The sequence below is a fragment of the Nerophis ophidion genome, linkage group LG12 (genome assembly GCF_033978795.1).
Source record: "Nerophis ophidion isolate RoL-2023_Sa linkage group LG12, RoL_Noph_v1.0, whole genome shotgun sequence".
NCBI lineage: Eukaryota > Metazoa > Chordata > Actinopteri > Syngnathiformes > Syngnathidae > Nerophis > Nerophis ophidion.
Window position 1 is genome coordinate 55,033,068 of NC_084622.1, and position 15,858 is coordinate 55,048,925.

At 37.3% G+C, this 15,858-nt stretch overlaps 1 protein-coding gene across 13 annotated transcripts in view; it reads right to left on the minus strand.

Annotated features, from left to right (window-relative positions):
* Window positions 1–15,858, minus strand: part of abcc8 (ATP-binding cassette, sub-family C (CFTR/MRP), member 8) — a 172,171-nt gene that overhangs the window by 70,242 nt on the left and 86,071 nt on the right. For all 13 annotated transcript variants that reach the window (XR_009809066.1, XM_061917764.1, XM_061917772.1 and 10 more), the window contains 5 exons: window positions 13,596–13,730; window positions 8,263–8,425; window positions 5,805–5,845; window positions 4,373–4,518; window positions 1,653–1,767 (listed from right to left, as the gene is read on the minus strand). Coding sequence is in view for 12 of the 13 variants with exons in the window: in XM_061917764.1 (XP_061773748.1) it covers window positions 1,653–1,767; window positions 4,373–4,518; window positions 5,805–5,845; window positions 8,263–8,425; window positions 13,596–13,730 (600 nt within the window). In the remaining variant the exon portion in view is untranslated. The remainder of the gene's footprint in view (window positions 1–1,652; window positions 1,768–4,372; window positions 4,519–5,804; window positions 5,846–8,262; window positions 8,426–13,595; window positions 13,731–15,858) is intronic.

Genomic DNA, 15,858 nt, shown 5'->3' on the forward strand with positions numbered 1-15,858 from the left:
CCTCGGGAACCCCCGGGAAGAGCTAGACGAAGTGGCTGGGGAGAGGGAAGTCTGGGTTTCCCTGCTTAGGCTGTTGCCCCCGCGACACGACCTCGGATAAGCGGAAGATGATGGATGGATGGATGGATTTTGTAATATTATTCTTGACCAAATAAACTTTGGTGCATTTGGTGATAACTTTCACATATTCCAAATGTGGGTGCATTATTTAATAAGCCATCACATGTGATGCCTTAATTAGGAAAACAGAAACGTGAAACATCTCATCTTCCATCCATCCATCCATTTTCTATCGCCTGTCCCTTTTTTTGGTGTCGCCGGGGGTGCTGGAGCCTATCTTTCCAGAATTAATTTTAAGACTCTATTGGGATGTTTCATTGATCAAACAAATCAAATGTAAATGTACAGTAAAAAGGGGATTCATATGGCCCTATTCGTCACTGGGGGAAAGGGGAAGGCCTTTAATTATTAGACAAATCAGACTAATTTAGTGCATAGGAACGCACTGACTGTTAAAAGTGACATTACGTCAGACCAGGCAGCAAAAAAATGTCAATGATTACAACATTTTCTTCCAACTAAGGACTTTTAAGGCATTGAACCAATTATATTGTCTTAGAAGATGCTGTGCCTCTCATCTGAGCAAGCTTCATCAGTTCTAGAACAAATACTAAATAAGAAAACTCTGGTCTGAGGGGATGGTGCAGGTCTCCAGACTATGTATCTTCTGTAATAGAGACATGCCAGACATGCAGCTGCTCTCAAAATATAGGGAAACTGTCTGAATAATGGTATCTAAGTTATCACAAAACTTTGTGTTTCAATGAGTTCCCGATTGTAGCTGAGATAGACACCAGCGCCCCCCGCGACCCCAAAGGGTATACGCGGTAAAAAATGGATGGATGGATGAGTTCCCGGCGGGCAAACAAAAGCTGTCTTTGATTTTACCAATCCACAGGAAGATTTTGTCTTGACCTGAGATCTACAAAGCGGAGAGGAAGCAGGACCTGTCCCCCTACAGGCACCTTTTCTTCGAAATGTTTTGTGACCAAAGGCAGCAGATGTTTACGACCCCCGTCCTTTTAGAAACAGCTGTTGCCATGTAATCCGGGAAAGTCCAAATAAAAGGGGAGGCGTATCATCTTTCGTCAGAGCGTGGTGGGAGACTGTATAAGAGTACAGCCCAGACGTTTCTTCTAAATTGAGCGATATTGAATTTGGTCGCTGTTTAATTCATTGCTTCTTTGTCTGTTTAATAGATGTCATCAGTGTTTGAACCTGACAGAAACCATTTTTCTAATGGCATGTCTACCTTAAACATAAGATCCTGCACCATCCCCTCAGACTGCAGCTGTCCTATTTAGAGACCAAACATCTTCTAATTTGATTTGAAAAGTCCAGTTGTGATCGATACATTGCTCTAGGAAATTTATAAATTTAGTCTTAGAGTAATTTATGTTCTTTTGGCCATTTGAGTCATTATAACATGCATACAGTAAATAAGAGCCTACCGTAAAAAGAATATCTTGTTTATTCAGGAAGTTTTTTTATTTAATTTTTGCACAGGTTCACCCTTGTAGATGTCTGCACTCGCGCTGTTAGAAAATTGTGTATGTTCGATGTTATAAGAACATGTTGGTACAATTACTTACCACAGCCTGGTACCTATTTTGGTTATGATTGTTGGAGCCCAAGGTCAGCGTTGGTCTGGTTTCCAACTCATCGCCAATCTCATCGCTTGAGAAAAACTCGCTCAGCTTTTGAACACTGCAGACACAAAGACCAAGTAAATATTAAATCGCCACAGAGGAAATTTCAACTATAAACCAACAGAGAATGTAACAGCTTTCATACATTTCTAAGTACATATTCAACTCCAGATATACCAGATATATCTATCAATCAATCAATCAATCAATGTTTACTTATATAGCCCTAAATCACTAGTGTCTCAAAGGGCTGCACAAACCACAACACAAACCACTACGACATCCTCGGTAGGCCCACATAAGGGCAAGGAAAACTCACACGTAATTTGTCTCGAGCATGTAGGTTGCAAAAAATAGACTTGAGCTCACCTTCACTTGAGTGAGATCAGTGATTCCCATGAAACTTTTGAATTATTTATTTTGAATTTAACATAATCCAGTTTGTAGTGTCTACCAACATTTGGCTGTTTTAGCAGAATCTGACAAATGCAAACGCCTTATTGGTTTGTGCAGGCTTAAGAAAGGCCTGTAATTATAAAATGTTACTATTATGTTACAGTGACTTACAATGCATTCATTTGATTCATTCATGCATCTCATTAATCATTATGCATGTCAATAGAGACGGTCTGTGTGGGAGAGGCGACAACACTTAGATGCAAATCGAATAGATTTTTTTCTCTCTTAGTGAAGTGAAAGAACATTAATCCAGTGTCTCACAAAGTGTGTCAGTTAGTATGATCCCAAAATAGACATCTCAAAGGAGACAAGACCAAAAAAGTCACGACCGGCTTGGTGCAGTCTAATGTTTAAATAGTCACAATGCAACATTTATATTGGATATGGAAATCAACAGTGATAATATGCAAGTCACATGTCCTCACTGCCTGCCCAGTTTTTACTTTACAGCATAATGGCCTGTTTGGCTAATAAAGTGCCCATAATGCACTGTGTTAGCCAACAGCTATTCAGTGTTTACGCCCATTAAAGTGACATTATTCTAAAATCGATGCCCTTAGTTAAACAGTGTTTAAAAACAGAAAGTCAATGTTCTATATTCAGGCAAGGACGTCAAATTAATCACAACTTAGCTCATTATTATACAAATTACATTACATTTTACAGCCACATCCCTATCAAAGTAATGTTTACAGACATCTCAATTAAATAGTCGATGGAGTGCAATTAATCACCATGAATGTGATGTTTTTATAGATGTGATAGGGATAGGGGATAGTTGTGAGAGGCTCCAGCTCACCCGTGTAAACAGGATGAGCAGTAGAACACGAAGGATACTTTAGCTATTGTTAAGTGTGTTTCTACCTAAATCCTCCACTAAAGTGACTACTGTGGCTGACATTCTTTGCAGGAATTGCTTCGTTCACGCTTGAGTGATCTGAGGAACTGTCGAAGTAACATAACCTATGCTACAAGTGGCAATAAGACTATTCTCAAAGAGCAAAGTTGTTCCACGCCTGGCTGCTTCTCTCGACCAGGGGTCGGCAACCCAAAATGTTGAAAGAGCCATATTGGACCAAAAATACAAACACAAATGTGTTTGGAGCCGCAAAAAATTAAAAGCCATATATTACATACAGACAGTGTGTAATAAGATATAAATTAAATTAAAATGACTTAAAGGGAACTAAATGAGCTCAAATATAGCTACAAATGAGGCATGATGATGCAATATGTACATATAGCTAGCCTAAATAGCATGTTAGCATCGATTAGCTTACAGTCATGCAGTGACCAAATATGTCTGATTAGCACTCCACACAAATCAAAAACATCAACAAAACTCACCTTTGTGCATTTATGCATAACGTTAAAAGTTGGGTAGACAAAATGAGACATAAAAAGAAGTGGCATAAATCACGCCCTAGAAAGTCGGAAAAAGCTATACATGTAAACAAACTACGGTGAGTTCAAAGACCGCCAAAATTAGTAGGACAAAACGGCGCTCACTAAATACTCGAATCAGTGAAGCATGTTTAATACAAAGAGTGTGCTCTATGACAATTAGGGAGGGTTGTGTCATGGTTTTCCTCCTATAGAAACCATATTAAAACAAAACATATGTTTTTACCACCGCATCTTTTTTCCATTTTTCATACATTTTTGAAAAAGCTCCAGCGAGCCACTAGGGCGGCGCTAAAGAGCCGCGGGTTGCCGACCCCCTCTCTAGACCAGGGGTAAGGAACCTATGGCTCGCGAGCCAGATGTGGCTCTTTTGATGACTGCATCTGGCTCTTCGATAAATCTTAGCTGACATTGCTTAACACAATAATTATGAATAATTCCGCTGGTAATCACAGTGCTGAAAATAACGTTCAAAATAGAAAACATGTTCATGCATTTTAATCCATCCATCCATTTCCTACCACATTTGTTCAAGAAGTTGCAGTAATTAATGATTAATCATTTATTATATGTTAGCTTCAGAATAGCAATGTTATTAAAAAGAATACGAGAGTTATTATACTGTTGGTCTTACTTGAAAATGCACACATTTAGTTGTATTCAGTGATAAAAAATATTGTATGGCTCTCACGGAAATACATTTCAAAATATTTGGCTTTCATGGCTCTCTCTGCCAAAAAGGTTCCCGACCCCTGCTGTAGACAAACCAGTTCTCTGTCTTCTTTTTTTTTGTTCTTTACCTGACAAGAGCTTTGACAGTCGAGCGCACCACGCTGGAGAGCAAGAAGAGAGGCGTGACCAGGATATGGAAGAGGGAGAGGGAGGCAAAGGCCACAGCTGGAGACAGGTCAGCGTCCTCGGAGATGTGCACATGAACAACAAACGTCTGCAGGAAGTGAGGGTGCAGAGAACAGCTGAGAACATTCTCAACTGTGACCAAAGATCTTTAACAGTTTGCTACAGTGGGGCAAAAAAGTATTTAGTCAGCCACCGATTGTGCAAGTTCTCCCACTTAAAATGATGACAGAGGTCTGTAATTTTCATCATAGGTACACTTCAACTGTGAGAGACAGAATGTGAAAAAAAAATCCAGGAATTCACATTGTAAGAATTTTAAATAATTTATTTGTAAATTATTGTAGAAAATAAGTATTTGGTCAACCATTCAAAGCTCTCACTGGTGGAAGGAGGTTTTGGCTGAAAATCTCACGATACATGGCCCCATTCATTCTTTCCATAACACAGATCAATCGTCCTGTCCCTTTAGCAGAAAAACATCCCCAAAGCATGATGTTTCCACCCCCATGCTTCACAGTAGGTATGGTGTTCTTGGGATCCAACTAGGTATTTTTCTTCCTCCAAACACGACAAGTTGCGTTTATACCAAAAAGTTCTAATTTGGTTTCATCTGACATCATGACATTCTCCCAATCCTCTGCTGTATCGTCCATGTAATCCATTTTGGTATAAACTCAACTCGTCGTGTTTGGAGGAAGAAGAATACTGAGTTGCATCCCAAGAACACCATACCTACTGTGAAGCATGGGGGTGGAAACATCATACTTTTGGGCTGTTTTTCTGCTAAGGGGACAGGACGATTGATCCGTGTTAAGGAAAGAATGAATGAGGCCATGTATCGTGAGATTCTGAGCCAAAACCTCCTATCAGTGAGAGCTCCGAATGGTTGACCAAATACTTATTTTCCACCATAATTTACAAATACATTCTTTAAAATTCCTACAATGTGTATTCCTGGATTTTTTTTCACTTTCTGTCTCTCACAGTTGAAGTGTACCTATGATGAAAATTACAGACCTCTGTCATCATTTTAAGTGGGAGAACTTGCACAATCGGTGGCTGACTAAAACATTTTAGCCCCACTGTAAATGCTTGTGGGGTGGGTTAAGTACATTGATGATGAACAAAACCTGATCTATGACAGCATCAATGTGCAAAGAAAGAACAGGTAGGCATCATACACTATATGGACAAATGTCCTGAGGGACACTGTGAATTATTTATTTAGAGTTAAGTTTCACTCCCTTGTTTGTTCACAATTTCAATGAAAACAGTCATATGACTGTCTGAAAACTGTTTGCTTTACAAAATTAGAATAAGAGCACTTACATTAATACTTTTAATAGGACAGATTAGAAACGGTTTCATACTCACTGTCAACACAGCTGCAATGGGAATGGCTGCATTCATGAATACTGGGAAACAAGGAGAAATAAAGACTTGGTCATAGGAGAACTTTGTTGTAAAAGACACTGAATATCCTCCTGAGAGATTTGTTTTGCTTCATTTTGTTTTGTCAGAGTCACAAATTCCCCCCAAAAAGAAATAGACCCATTACATAAGGTATAAATGTCCACTGCAGAAAATATGATTCTTAAGAAGATATATTCATTCATATATACTCTCAAATGAAAGCGACTGCAAACTAATAATTCTGAGGTAAAGGTACAGGACTGTACAGCGAATGATGAATTTGTAATACCGTCCTGTTTTAGGCTGTTAACAGCACAGGTGTCAAACTCAAGGCCCGGGGGCCAAATCAGGCCCACTACATTAGTTCATGTGGCCTGCAAAAGCCTGGAAATAAAATGTGTTAAAAAATGTTTAATCCATTCTTACTAGGTATATTAATTTTTTCCCTTTTTACATTAAAAATCATCTACTGCATGAAATTGCATATTTTTTTAGAATTCAATATTATCAAAATCCAAATATTTTTTTATCATGTATTCCAAAAATATTCTTTGTTGAAACAAAGATAATTATTTTACTTAAATATCTGCTTTACTTATGATTTCAAAACAAATGATCAATCACATTGTAGACTGTAAAATTGACAATAGATTTTACGGTAAAATTCCGCCGACTGAGATCTTTACTGTAAAAAAATCAACTTTGGTACTGTATTTTTTTCAGATACATATAAATATTTAAAAATAAACAAAAGAAAACATTAAAACAACGAGATTTTATGGTAAAAAAAAACAACAACAAAAAACTGGCAGCTCTGTTGCTTGAATTTTACTGCTAAAAATTATTGCTTTTCCATTCTATTCCATTTATTCAAAAAATGTTCATAAACCCACTGCATTTCCCCGTAAAATTCTGGTGACTGAGCTGCCAGTTTTTGAAGTAAAATTTCAATATTTTTTTGGGGAGTTTATGTAAAAAAATATATATAATGTTAAAGTTAAATTACCAACAATTGTCACACACACACTAGGTGTGGCGATATTGTTAATGTGTTATGTATATATATATATATATATATATATATATATATATATATATATATATATTAGGGCTGCAAATCTTTGGGTGTCCCACGATTTGATTCAATATCGATTCTTGGGGTCACAATTCGATTCAAAATCGCTTTTTTTTTTCTTAATGCAACATGATTCTCGATTCTAAAATGATTTTTTTCCGATTTAATTGGATTCTCTATTCATTCAATACAGAGGATTTCAGCAGGATCTACCCCAGTCTGCTCACATGCAAGCAGAGTAGTAGATTTTTGTAAAAAGCTTTTACAATTGTAAAGGACAATGTTGTATCAACTGATTGCAATAATGTAAATCTGTTTTAACTATTGAACGAACAAAAATATGACTTATTTTATCTTTGTGAAAACATTGGACACAGTGTGTTGTCAAGCTTATGAGATGCGATGCAAGTGTAAGCCACTGTGACACTATTGTTCTTTTTTTTTTAATTTTTATAAACGTCTAATGATAATGTCAATGAGGGATTTTTAATCACTGCTATGCTGAAATTATAACTAATATTGATACTGTTGTTGATAATATTCATTTTTGTTTCACTGCTTTTGGTTTGTTCTGTGTCGTGTTTGTGTCTCCTCTCAATTGCTCTGTTTATTGCAGTTCTGAGTGTTTCTGGGTCAGGTTTGGTTTTGGAATTTGATTGCATTGTTATGGTATTGTTGTGTATGGTTTTGTTGGATTGATTTTTAAAAATGTGATTTTTTTAAAAATAATAATCGATTCTGAATCGCACAACGTGAGAATCACAATTCAAATTTGAATCGATTTTTTCCCACACCCCTTATATATATATATATATATATATATATATATATATATATATATATATATATATATATATATATATATATATATATATATATATATAACTGATTGTTAAAGGCGGCCCACTGAGGGCAACCATAACTGCGATGGGGCCCTCAATGAAAACGAGTTTGACACCCCTGGTTTACAGTAATATATACTGCAGGGTATTTCTCTTATCCAAGTATTATTTTCTGTGGTGGCATCATCAAAGGGGATCGCAACATTTTCATTTTTGATAGGATACTCTTGTTTTTTTATCACTGCCATGACATTTGATGTTTCATCTTTGGTATCAAATTGTCATTATCCACCATGTGTATCACAGACTGTAAACTGACTGTAAGCTGTGTTGTTTTAGGAGATAAGGAGGAAAACAAACAGTGGACATGTCTTCCTGTTAGGATACGGAGTGAAATCTAATATTGACTGATCACTATTCTTGTTGCGTTAAAACATTGACAAGTTATAGTTTGTTTGACTTTTAGGGCAATATCCAACAACAGACACATTAGCCTGCTTACTAGATATGGATGTGTAAAAAGCAAATGCTTGCAAACTGGTCAACTCCTTGCTTCTGGTCTCCTCCACACTGTCACAGAAAATACGTTCCCACGCATACAACTTCAGCAGTTTGATGCCCCGTAGAAGTTCATTGGTCTTTTTGAGGCGCTCACTGGAGTATTCCTGAGGGAACATATGGAATATTTTAATTTTGATGGGATCCACAAAGAACCGTGAGATACTACAAGGTGGATGTGTGGATTAACTGATGCTTAGATGAATGGATTCTTAGATGGATGGCTGGGTGGATGGATGTAAAGACAAACAAATGGGTAGCGAGGTAATTGAATAGATTACCTAATGGAAAGATTGATAGTTACAAGGATGGATGGATAAATAGATATATCGATAGATGGTGAGGTGGATATAAAGACGGATGGCTGGATGATGGAGTGATGGATGGAAGGATGGATGGACAACTGGATAAATGGATGGTTAGAACAATAGATGGATGAATACATGTATAGAATGATGGATGGGTGGCTGGATAGGTGGATAGGCGGATGGGTGGAGGGATGATAGATGATAAATAAATACACTGACAGACGGCTGGGTAGGTATAACAATGAATGGATGGATGTAAGGATGAAGGGATGGATAATGGATGGATGGACGAATGGATAGATTAATGGATAAATAAATGCACTGATATATGAATGGATGGATAAATCAAAAGACTGCTTAATGGCTTGATGACAAACGGATAGATGTATGGATGATGGATGGATGGACAAATGGATAGAATAATGGATGTATAAATGTACTGATATATGAATGGATATATGAATGGATGGATAAATAGATAGACTGCTTGATGGCTGGATGACAGATGGATGATGGATGGATGGATGAATATATGGATGGGTGGATGAGAACAAAACTATCTTGTACAGTATGCCTGAAATACCTTTATATGTAAATAATTCCTAAAACTATTAATTTAATCCCTTTTGACAAATGATATCAAATAGACTTTTATTTGTGTGTGTGAAAACAAGCTTATAAGTGTGTTTGTTCATCTGAGCTTTCCAAGTCTATCAGCCTGATCTACTTAAGGAATAAGTCTATTAAAACATGTGCAAGCTTGATCCACTAATCTTGTAAGCTGACGATTGCGCCTCTTAAATGATCAAAATTTGTCTTCATGGATAAGCAGAATATATGATGAATATCAGAACACCCACAATACTGTGAGGAGTATATGCACATGTAAACATTTGACACTCGCAACGTGATTTATCAAGACTGAAACTGTTTTGCGTCTCTACTTAAGAATGTTTGGAATCTATGCGCAAACTGGCACAATTATACCCCAATGGCTGTGAGAAAAGAGGCGAACCCACTTCAAAGACAGACAAATGAGAGACAATATTTTGTCCGTGTGCTTGTGTCAACATTTTTGAACTGTGAAAAATGACAACATTAGACATATCAATAGCGGTGGCATTTTATAATTTTATAGTTGCTGAATGCAAAACTGATTCAAGTGATTCATTTTGGTGTCTGCTGGCATTTTTTAAAATGTTTTCTTTATATACAGTAAAAATGAGCAATATATCTAAAAAAATAGGGATGTCAAGTGATTTTTAAAAAAATCCGATTTATCACACTCTTGAACTGTGATTAATCATAATTAATCCGAGGTTATTATTTGCTTGCATTAATAACATTTGCTTTAAGTTAATACCTCAAAATGCAATTTTGTAGTCAGAATGTCATACAGAAATGTTTTACTGAACTGCAAGTCACTGATTTGTTCAAAACTTGGTGACAGTAAGTATAGTTAGAGTTAAGTGCACATTTTGCAATAATAATGCAAACAAGGTACAGATGTACAGTGAAATAATAAATAATTGTACACCATTTACAACTGCATTTACACTTCCTTTGTTTAACCAGTTGTTTAAACAAACAAACTTATTCACCCTTTCAGAGGACAGCGCTACACTATTTTTAAAAGTGGTTTTGTCAGGCTTACCACTGACAGTTTGTTTGTGTTTTAGTTTTTCCTCCGTGTGTGTTTAGTATTTCCTGTTTTTAGTTCCTGTCAGCGCTCTTATTTTGTCTGTTTCCTGTTTTTTTCCCCCCTGTGTGCTGTTTTCCCCTCAGCTGCGGCTGATTGGCACCCGGCCACACCTGGTGTCAATCAGCCCGCTTCTATTTGAGTCTGTTTTCGTCCTCCAGTCAGTTGGTGGATTATTGTCATGTCGATGTCGCTCTTGTCGTTGCTACCTGTCGTGTTTTGTCAATGCAGCATTGCGGTAAGCTTTATTTGATTGCGGTTTTTAGCTTACTGCCTTTTGTTCCCTCCTTCCAAGTTTGTTTTCATATTTCATGTACGACTTCTGTTTCCTGCTCGAGACCTGCTCGCTTCCACGCTAGGCCTTTTTGTTTTTGCTAGCTTACATGCTAAAGCTCCGTTTACTTTCTAGTTCCCATGTTAGCTCTTTTTGTTTGTTATCCGCCCACGTGCACGCTTTTTGTTTGTACCCTTTGTTTGTTCTTTGTCTTAGTGTTTTAAATTAAATCATGTTTTCCTGCAAAATGCCTCCCTCCTTCGCTGCATCTTGGGGTTCGTCATCAACTAACTTTGACAGGTTTGTACGACAGTAGTTGAACGACATCTTGCAGAGATTTTATAGTAAAAAAGGCATTGATTATTGTATCTGTGCTAAAGGCAGGCAAACTCAGCCAACATAGTTTATTGTCCTCTCTTTATAGTCTATGTTGCAGTCATGCAAGCGGCGCCATCCTCACGTTCATGTTTCGGTTTAAGATGTTATTTTAAATTTGATGTGTGCAGATGATGAGAAAGTTTGTCTAATTTCCTCAGTAAATATCTAAAGTTCTGTCGGAGTTTGTTTTGAATGGCGCGGAGCACACCGCTCTTACTATCATCACACTGGCGTGTGACGTGATAACTGCCTGTGCAAACAAACAGTGGATGAATCTTCCGTCATCTATGATAAGGCAATATTTCTTTTTTTTATTATTCACATGCGTTAACGCAGTAACGTTGAAAGCCCTAAGAAAAATATATTACAAAAACATTATGTTGCATGCTGCGCACAAATAAAGTATGCCTTTTCTGCATCTATCTATATTGAAGCGCTATCTCGACAACAGGACTTTTTTTTAGCATGCCTAAGATGCGCTTAAGGAGATGCCAGTGTTGTGATGGTAGATCTAGAACAGGGGTCACCAACCTTTTTGAAACCAAGAGCTACTTCTTGGGTACTGATTAATGTAAAGGGCTACCAGTTTGATACACACTTAAATAAATTGCCATAAATAGCCAAATGGCTCAATTTACCTTTAATAAATAAATCTATATATATATTTAAAAAAATGGGTATTTCTGTCCGTCATTCCGTCGTACATTTTTTTTCCTTTTCGGGAAGTTTTTTTGTAGAGAATAAATGATGAAAAAAACACTTGTTTGAACGTTTTAAAAGAGGAGAAAACATTTAAAAAAATGCAAATTATTTTTGAAACATAGTTTATCTTCAATTTCGACTCTTTAAAATAAAAAATTCAACCGTAAAAAATGAAGAGAAAAACTAACTAATTCAAATCTTTTTGAAAAAAAATGAAAAAAATATTTTTGGAACATCATTAGTAATTTTTCCTGATTAAGATTAATTTTAGAATTTTGATGACATGTTTTAAATAGGTTAAAATCCAATCTGCACTTTGTTAGAATATATAACAAATTGGACCAAGCTATATGTCTGAAAAAAGACACCATTATTTCTTCTCGATTTTCTAGAACTACATTTTTTAAAGAAATTCAAAAGACTTTGAAATAAGATTTAAACTTGATTCTACAGATTTTCAAGATTTTCCGGAATATTTTTATTTTATTTTAATCATAATAAGTTTGAAGAAATATTTCACAAATATTCTTCATTGAAAAAACAGAAACTAAAATGAAGAATTTAATTAAAATGTATTTATTATTCTTTACAATGAAAATTAATTACTTGAACATTGATTTAAATTGTCAGGAAAGAAGAGGAAGGATTGTAAAATATAAAAAGGTATATGTGTTTAAAAATCCAAAAATCATTTTTAAGGTTGTATTATTTCTCTAAAATTGTCTTTCTGAAAGTTATAAGAAGCAAAGTAAGAAAATAAATAAATTTATTTAAACAAGAGAAGACCAAGTCTTTAAAATATTTTCTTGAATTTTCAAATTCTATCTGAGTTTTGTCTCTCTTAGAATTAAACATGTCGAGCAAAGCGAGACCAGCTTGCTGGTAAATAAATAAAATTTAAAATAGAGACGCAGCTCACTGGTAAGTGCTGTTATTTGAGTTATTTTTAGAACAGGCCAGCGGGCTATTCATCTGGTCCTTATGGGCAACCTGGTGCCCGCGGGCACCGCGTTGGTGACCCCTGATCTGGAATGATCAAGATGCATCATCCTAAGGTGCACCTTAGGCATGCTAAAACAAGTTATGTTGTCGAGTTTGTGCTTCAATATAGCCCAGAAAAAGTTTATTATATACTATGTGTGCTGCATGTTAAACTACATAACAAAACACCACATGTTGCACCAAATGATGCCATAAATGTGTAGGGAAATGATTGTCTCCATGGTGAAAACCCGCATAGTACACGCAAAATCCTAATTTAAATATGGCCATCTGCACTACTTTTGTGGTGAAGTGAATTATATTTATATAACGCTTTTCTATAGTAACTGAAAGCGCTTTACATAGAGAAACCCAATATCTAAGTTCCATTTAAACCAGTGTGGGTGGCACTGGGAGTAGGGGGGTACAGTGTCTTGCCCACGGACAAAACGGCAGTGACCAGGATGGTGGAAGCAGGGATCGAACCTGGAGCTCACATTCTACCAACCAAGCTATGCCGCCTTTTGTATTTGTATCATTTTTACACGGAGTCTTAGTTGATCACCTGCAACACACCTAATATGAGTAGACACGCTTTAGAGCTTGCACATGCCCCTGAGCTCTTGTTATTTGGATCTTAGTTACATCCACTTCATTACCTGCTCAAATGTCCCTTTGCTACCTGGAAGGAAGTGAGCACAGCAGTAACGACCAAGACTATTTGTCACTTTTAGTCAGTCAGACTCCTCATTTACTGAGTGAAAAACAGCCCGGTAGATGTAATGAACTGGAATAGTAGAGGTAAACATTCAAGATTTGCAGCTCAGTTTTTTTTTTTATATTACAGACTTTAAACAAAAACAACCCAAACACCCTCTGACATGAATATCCATTTGACATAATTACAGTGAGGATGACTTCCAATGGACGCTCACCAGAGTGCTCTTTTGTGTCTGTGACAGCTTTGTGGCCACAAAATACTGGACAGGTGCTAACACAGCAATGACAGTCGCTCCAATCAAGGCACTGATTCCCAAGAGGTAATAAAGCAGGATCACTCCCACTACAATCTGTGTGAAGGAGATAATGAGAATGAGAAAAACAGCATGCTACTGTGGCACAGTGTTGCTCTCTGTATCGTTTCTGACACACGCACGCACGCACACACACACACACACACACACACACACACACACACACACAGATCTTCATAGATGTGACAGCATCACACCTTCTCCCTCACAAGAAAATGTATTAGAGTGGTGAGAAGGCAGTTGAGAGAACAGTAGGATGTGATTTATTCTCTTAACAGCTTTCCTAGAGACACGTGGATGGCAGGCAATAAAATAACCAAACTCTAAATTACTAGTAGCTGATGTGATGCTGTTTAACGCCAGCTGTCATACTTTTACATGCGCCGTTTCCCCCATTACTGCAATTTGTGGCGGAAGGGGTAATGACCTGATACTCAAATTTGCACGACTGCATAAAGTCAGTAAAAAACATGAAAAGCAAAACAGATATGTTTAGAACAGTGGTTCTTAACCTTGTTGGAGGTACTGAACCCCACTAGTTTCATTAACGCATTCACAGAACCCTTCTTTAGTGAAAAATAAAATGTAATTTTTTTTCAAATTCAAGACAAAGTAGTATGTTTTTGGTAACACTTTAGTATGGTGAACATATTGTAACTAACAAAGACTTAATCAGGGTATCTGCAGGTTTCAGTAAGTAAAAGGTAAGACTTTTTAAGACCTTTTTAATGCCACCTTGAATGAAATTTAAGACTGAAAAAAATAATAAAAACTCTCTAAATATAAGCGATGGTTGGGGATCCCACTGCACTACAACCTCAATGACAATCAGTCAAGTTTACTTTTTGTATGTTTATTAATAAATAAACTGATAAGCACCACTCTGCCAAACAGCTTATCAAAAATCTTGAGAGATCCAAAAACTTTGACATCCAAAAGAAACAAACCAACACCAACGCCAATAAAAACCTAATAACCAAAGTGAGGGTAAAAATAAATTACATTTGGTCAATAATAGTGCAATAATAGTGCAAAACAGTATTATAACGTCAACAACAAAACATGGACATCCAGTTGTTTCTTCTTCGTGCTGTGATTCAGGGTTTCATCGAACATTAACACATACCGAGACCCGTTGACTTGGTCAAAGAGCAGGTTTTGGATGTGAGTGTCAGGCTTTCCCCTGAGAGTTTGTCTATGTTTTAGTTTTTTCCTCTGCATTTGTCTTTGTTTCCTCTGTGTTAAGTATCTCCTGTCTTTAGTTCCTGTCAAGTGCTCTTATTTTGGTTCAGCTTCCTGTTTGTCTCCCTGTGTGCTGTTGTCACCACATCTGCGGCTGATTGGCACCTGGCCACACCTGTAGTCAATCAGCCCGCTCCTATTTGTACCCACTTTGTCTTCCAGTCAGTGCTGGATCATTTGTATTGTCGTGTCAATGTCATTTTCTACTTGTCATTCCTACTGGTCGTGTGAATGCAGCGTAGCGGTAAGCTATATTTGGTAGATGTTTTGTAGCTTACTGTTTTTTGTTCCCTGCTTCCGATTAGTTTGTTCATAGCCCTTAATTTGTTATATCCGCCCATGTGCGTGCTTTTTGTTTGTACCCTTTTGGTTTTGTTTTTGTCTTAGTATTTAATTAAATATGTTTTCACATCCCATGCCTGCCTCCATCTCTGCATCTTGGGGTTCAACAACAAATAACTCTGACAGTGAGGTGCTAATTTTTTTTTTTTTTTTTTCCCAAGATGGCGCTGCTGTAGTGGCTGCTGTAGGCAGGAGCTCTGTGCTCTTGTGTCATCCTTTTGTGTTTCCTTCTTGTTTTCATGTCTTATTATATTTTTTTGCCTTTTGGTCCGGGACCCTTTGGGACTGTGTGACAAGGGGTGCCACTTTCGTGACCTCTGTGGTGCTTTTTTGGTGGACTTCTGGATCTTCCTCCCGGGAGCCTTTTGGCCATGGAGACCAGCTGCTGGGTGTCTGCCACACCGGAGTCGGTTTGGAAGGACTGGCGGAGATGCGGATGAGGGGACAGGACTGCAGAGTTTGGAGGGACTGGAGGAGATGCGGATGAGGGGACAGGACTGCAGAGTTTGGAGGGACTGGAGGAGATGCGGGTGAGGGGACAGGGCTGCGGAGCTAGCACTGAGCACTGGGATGGAGAGGC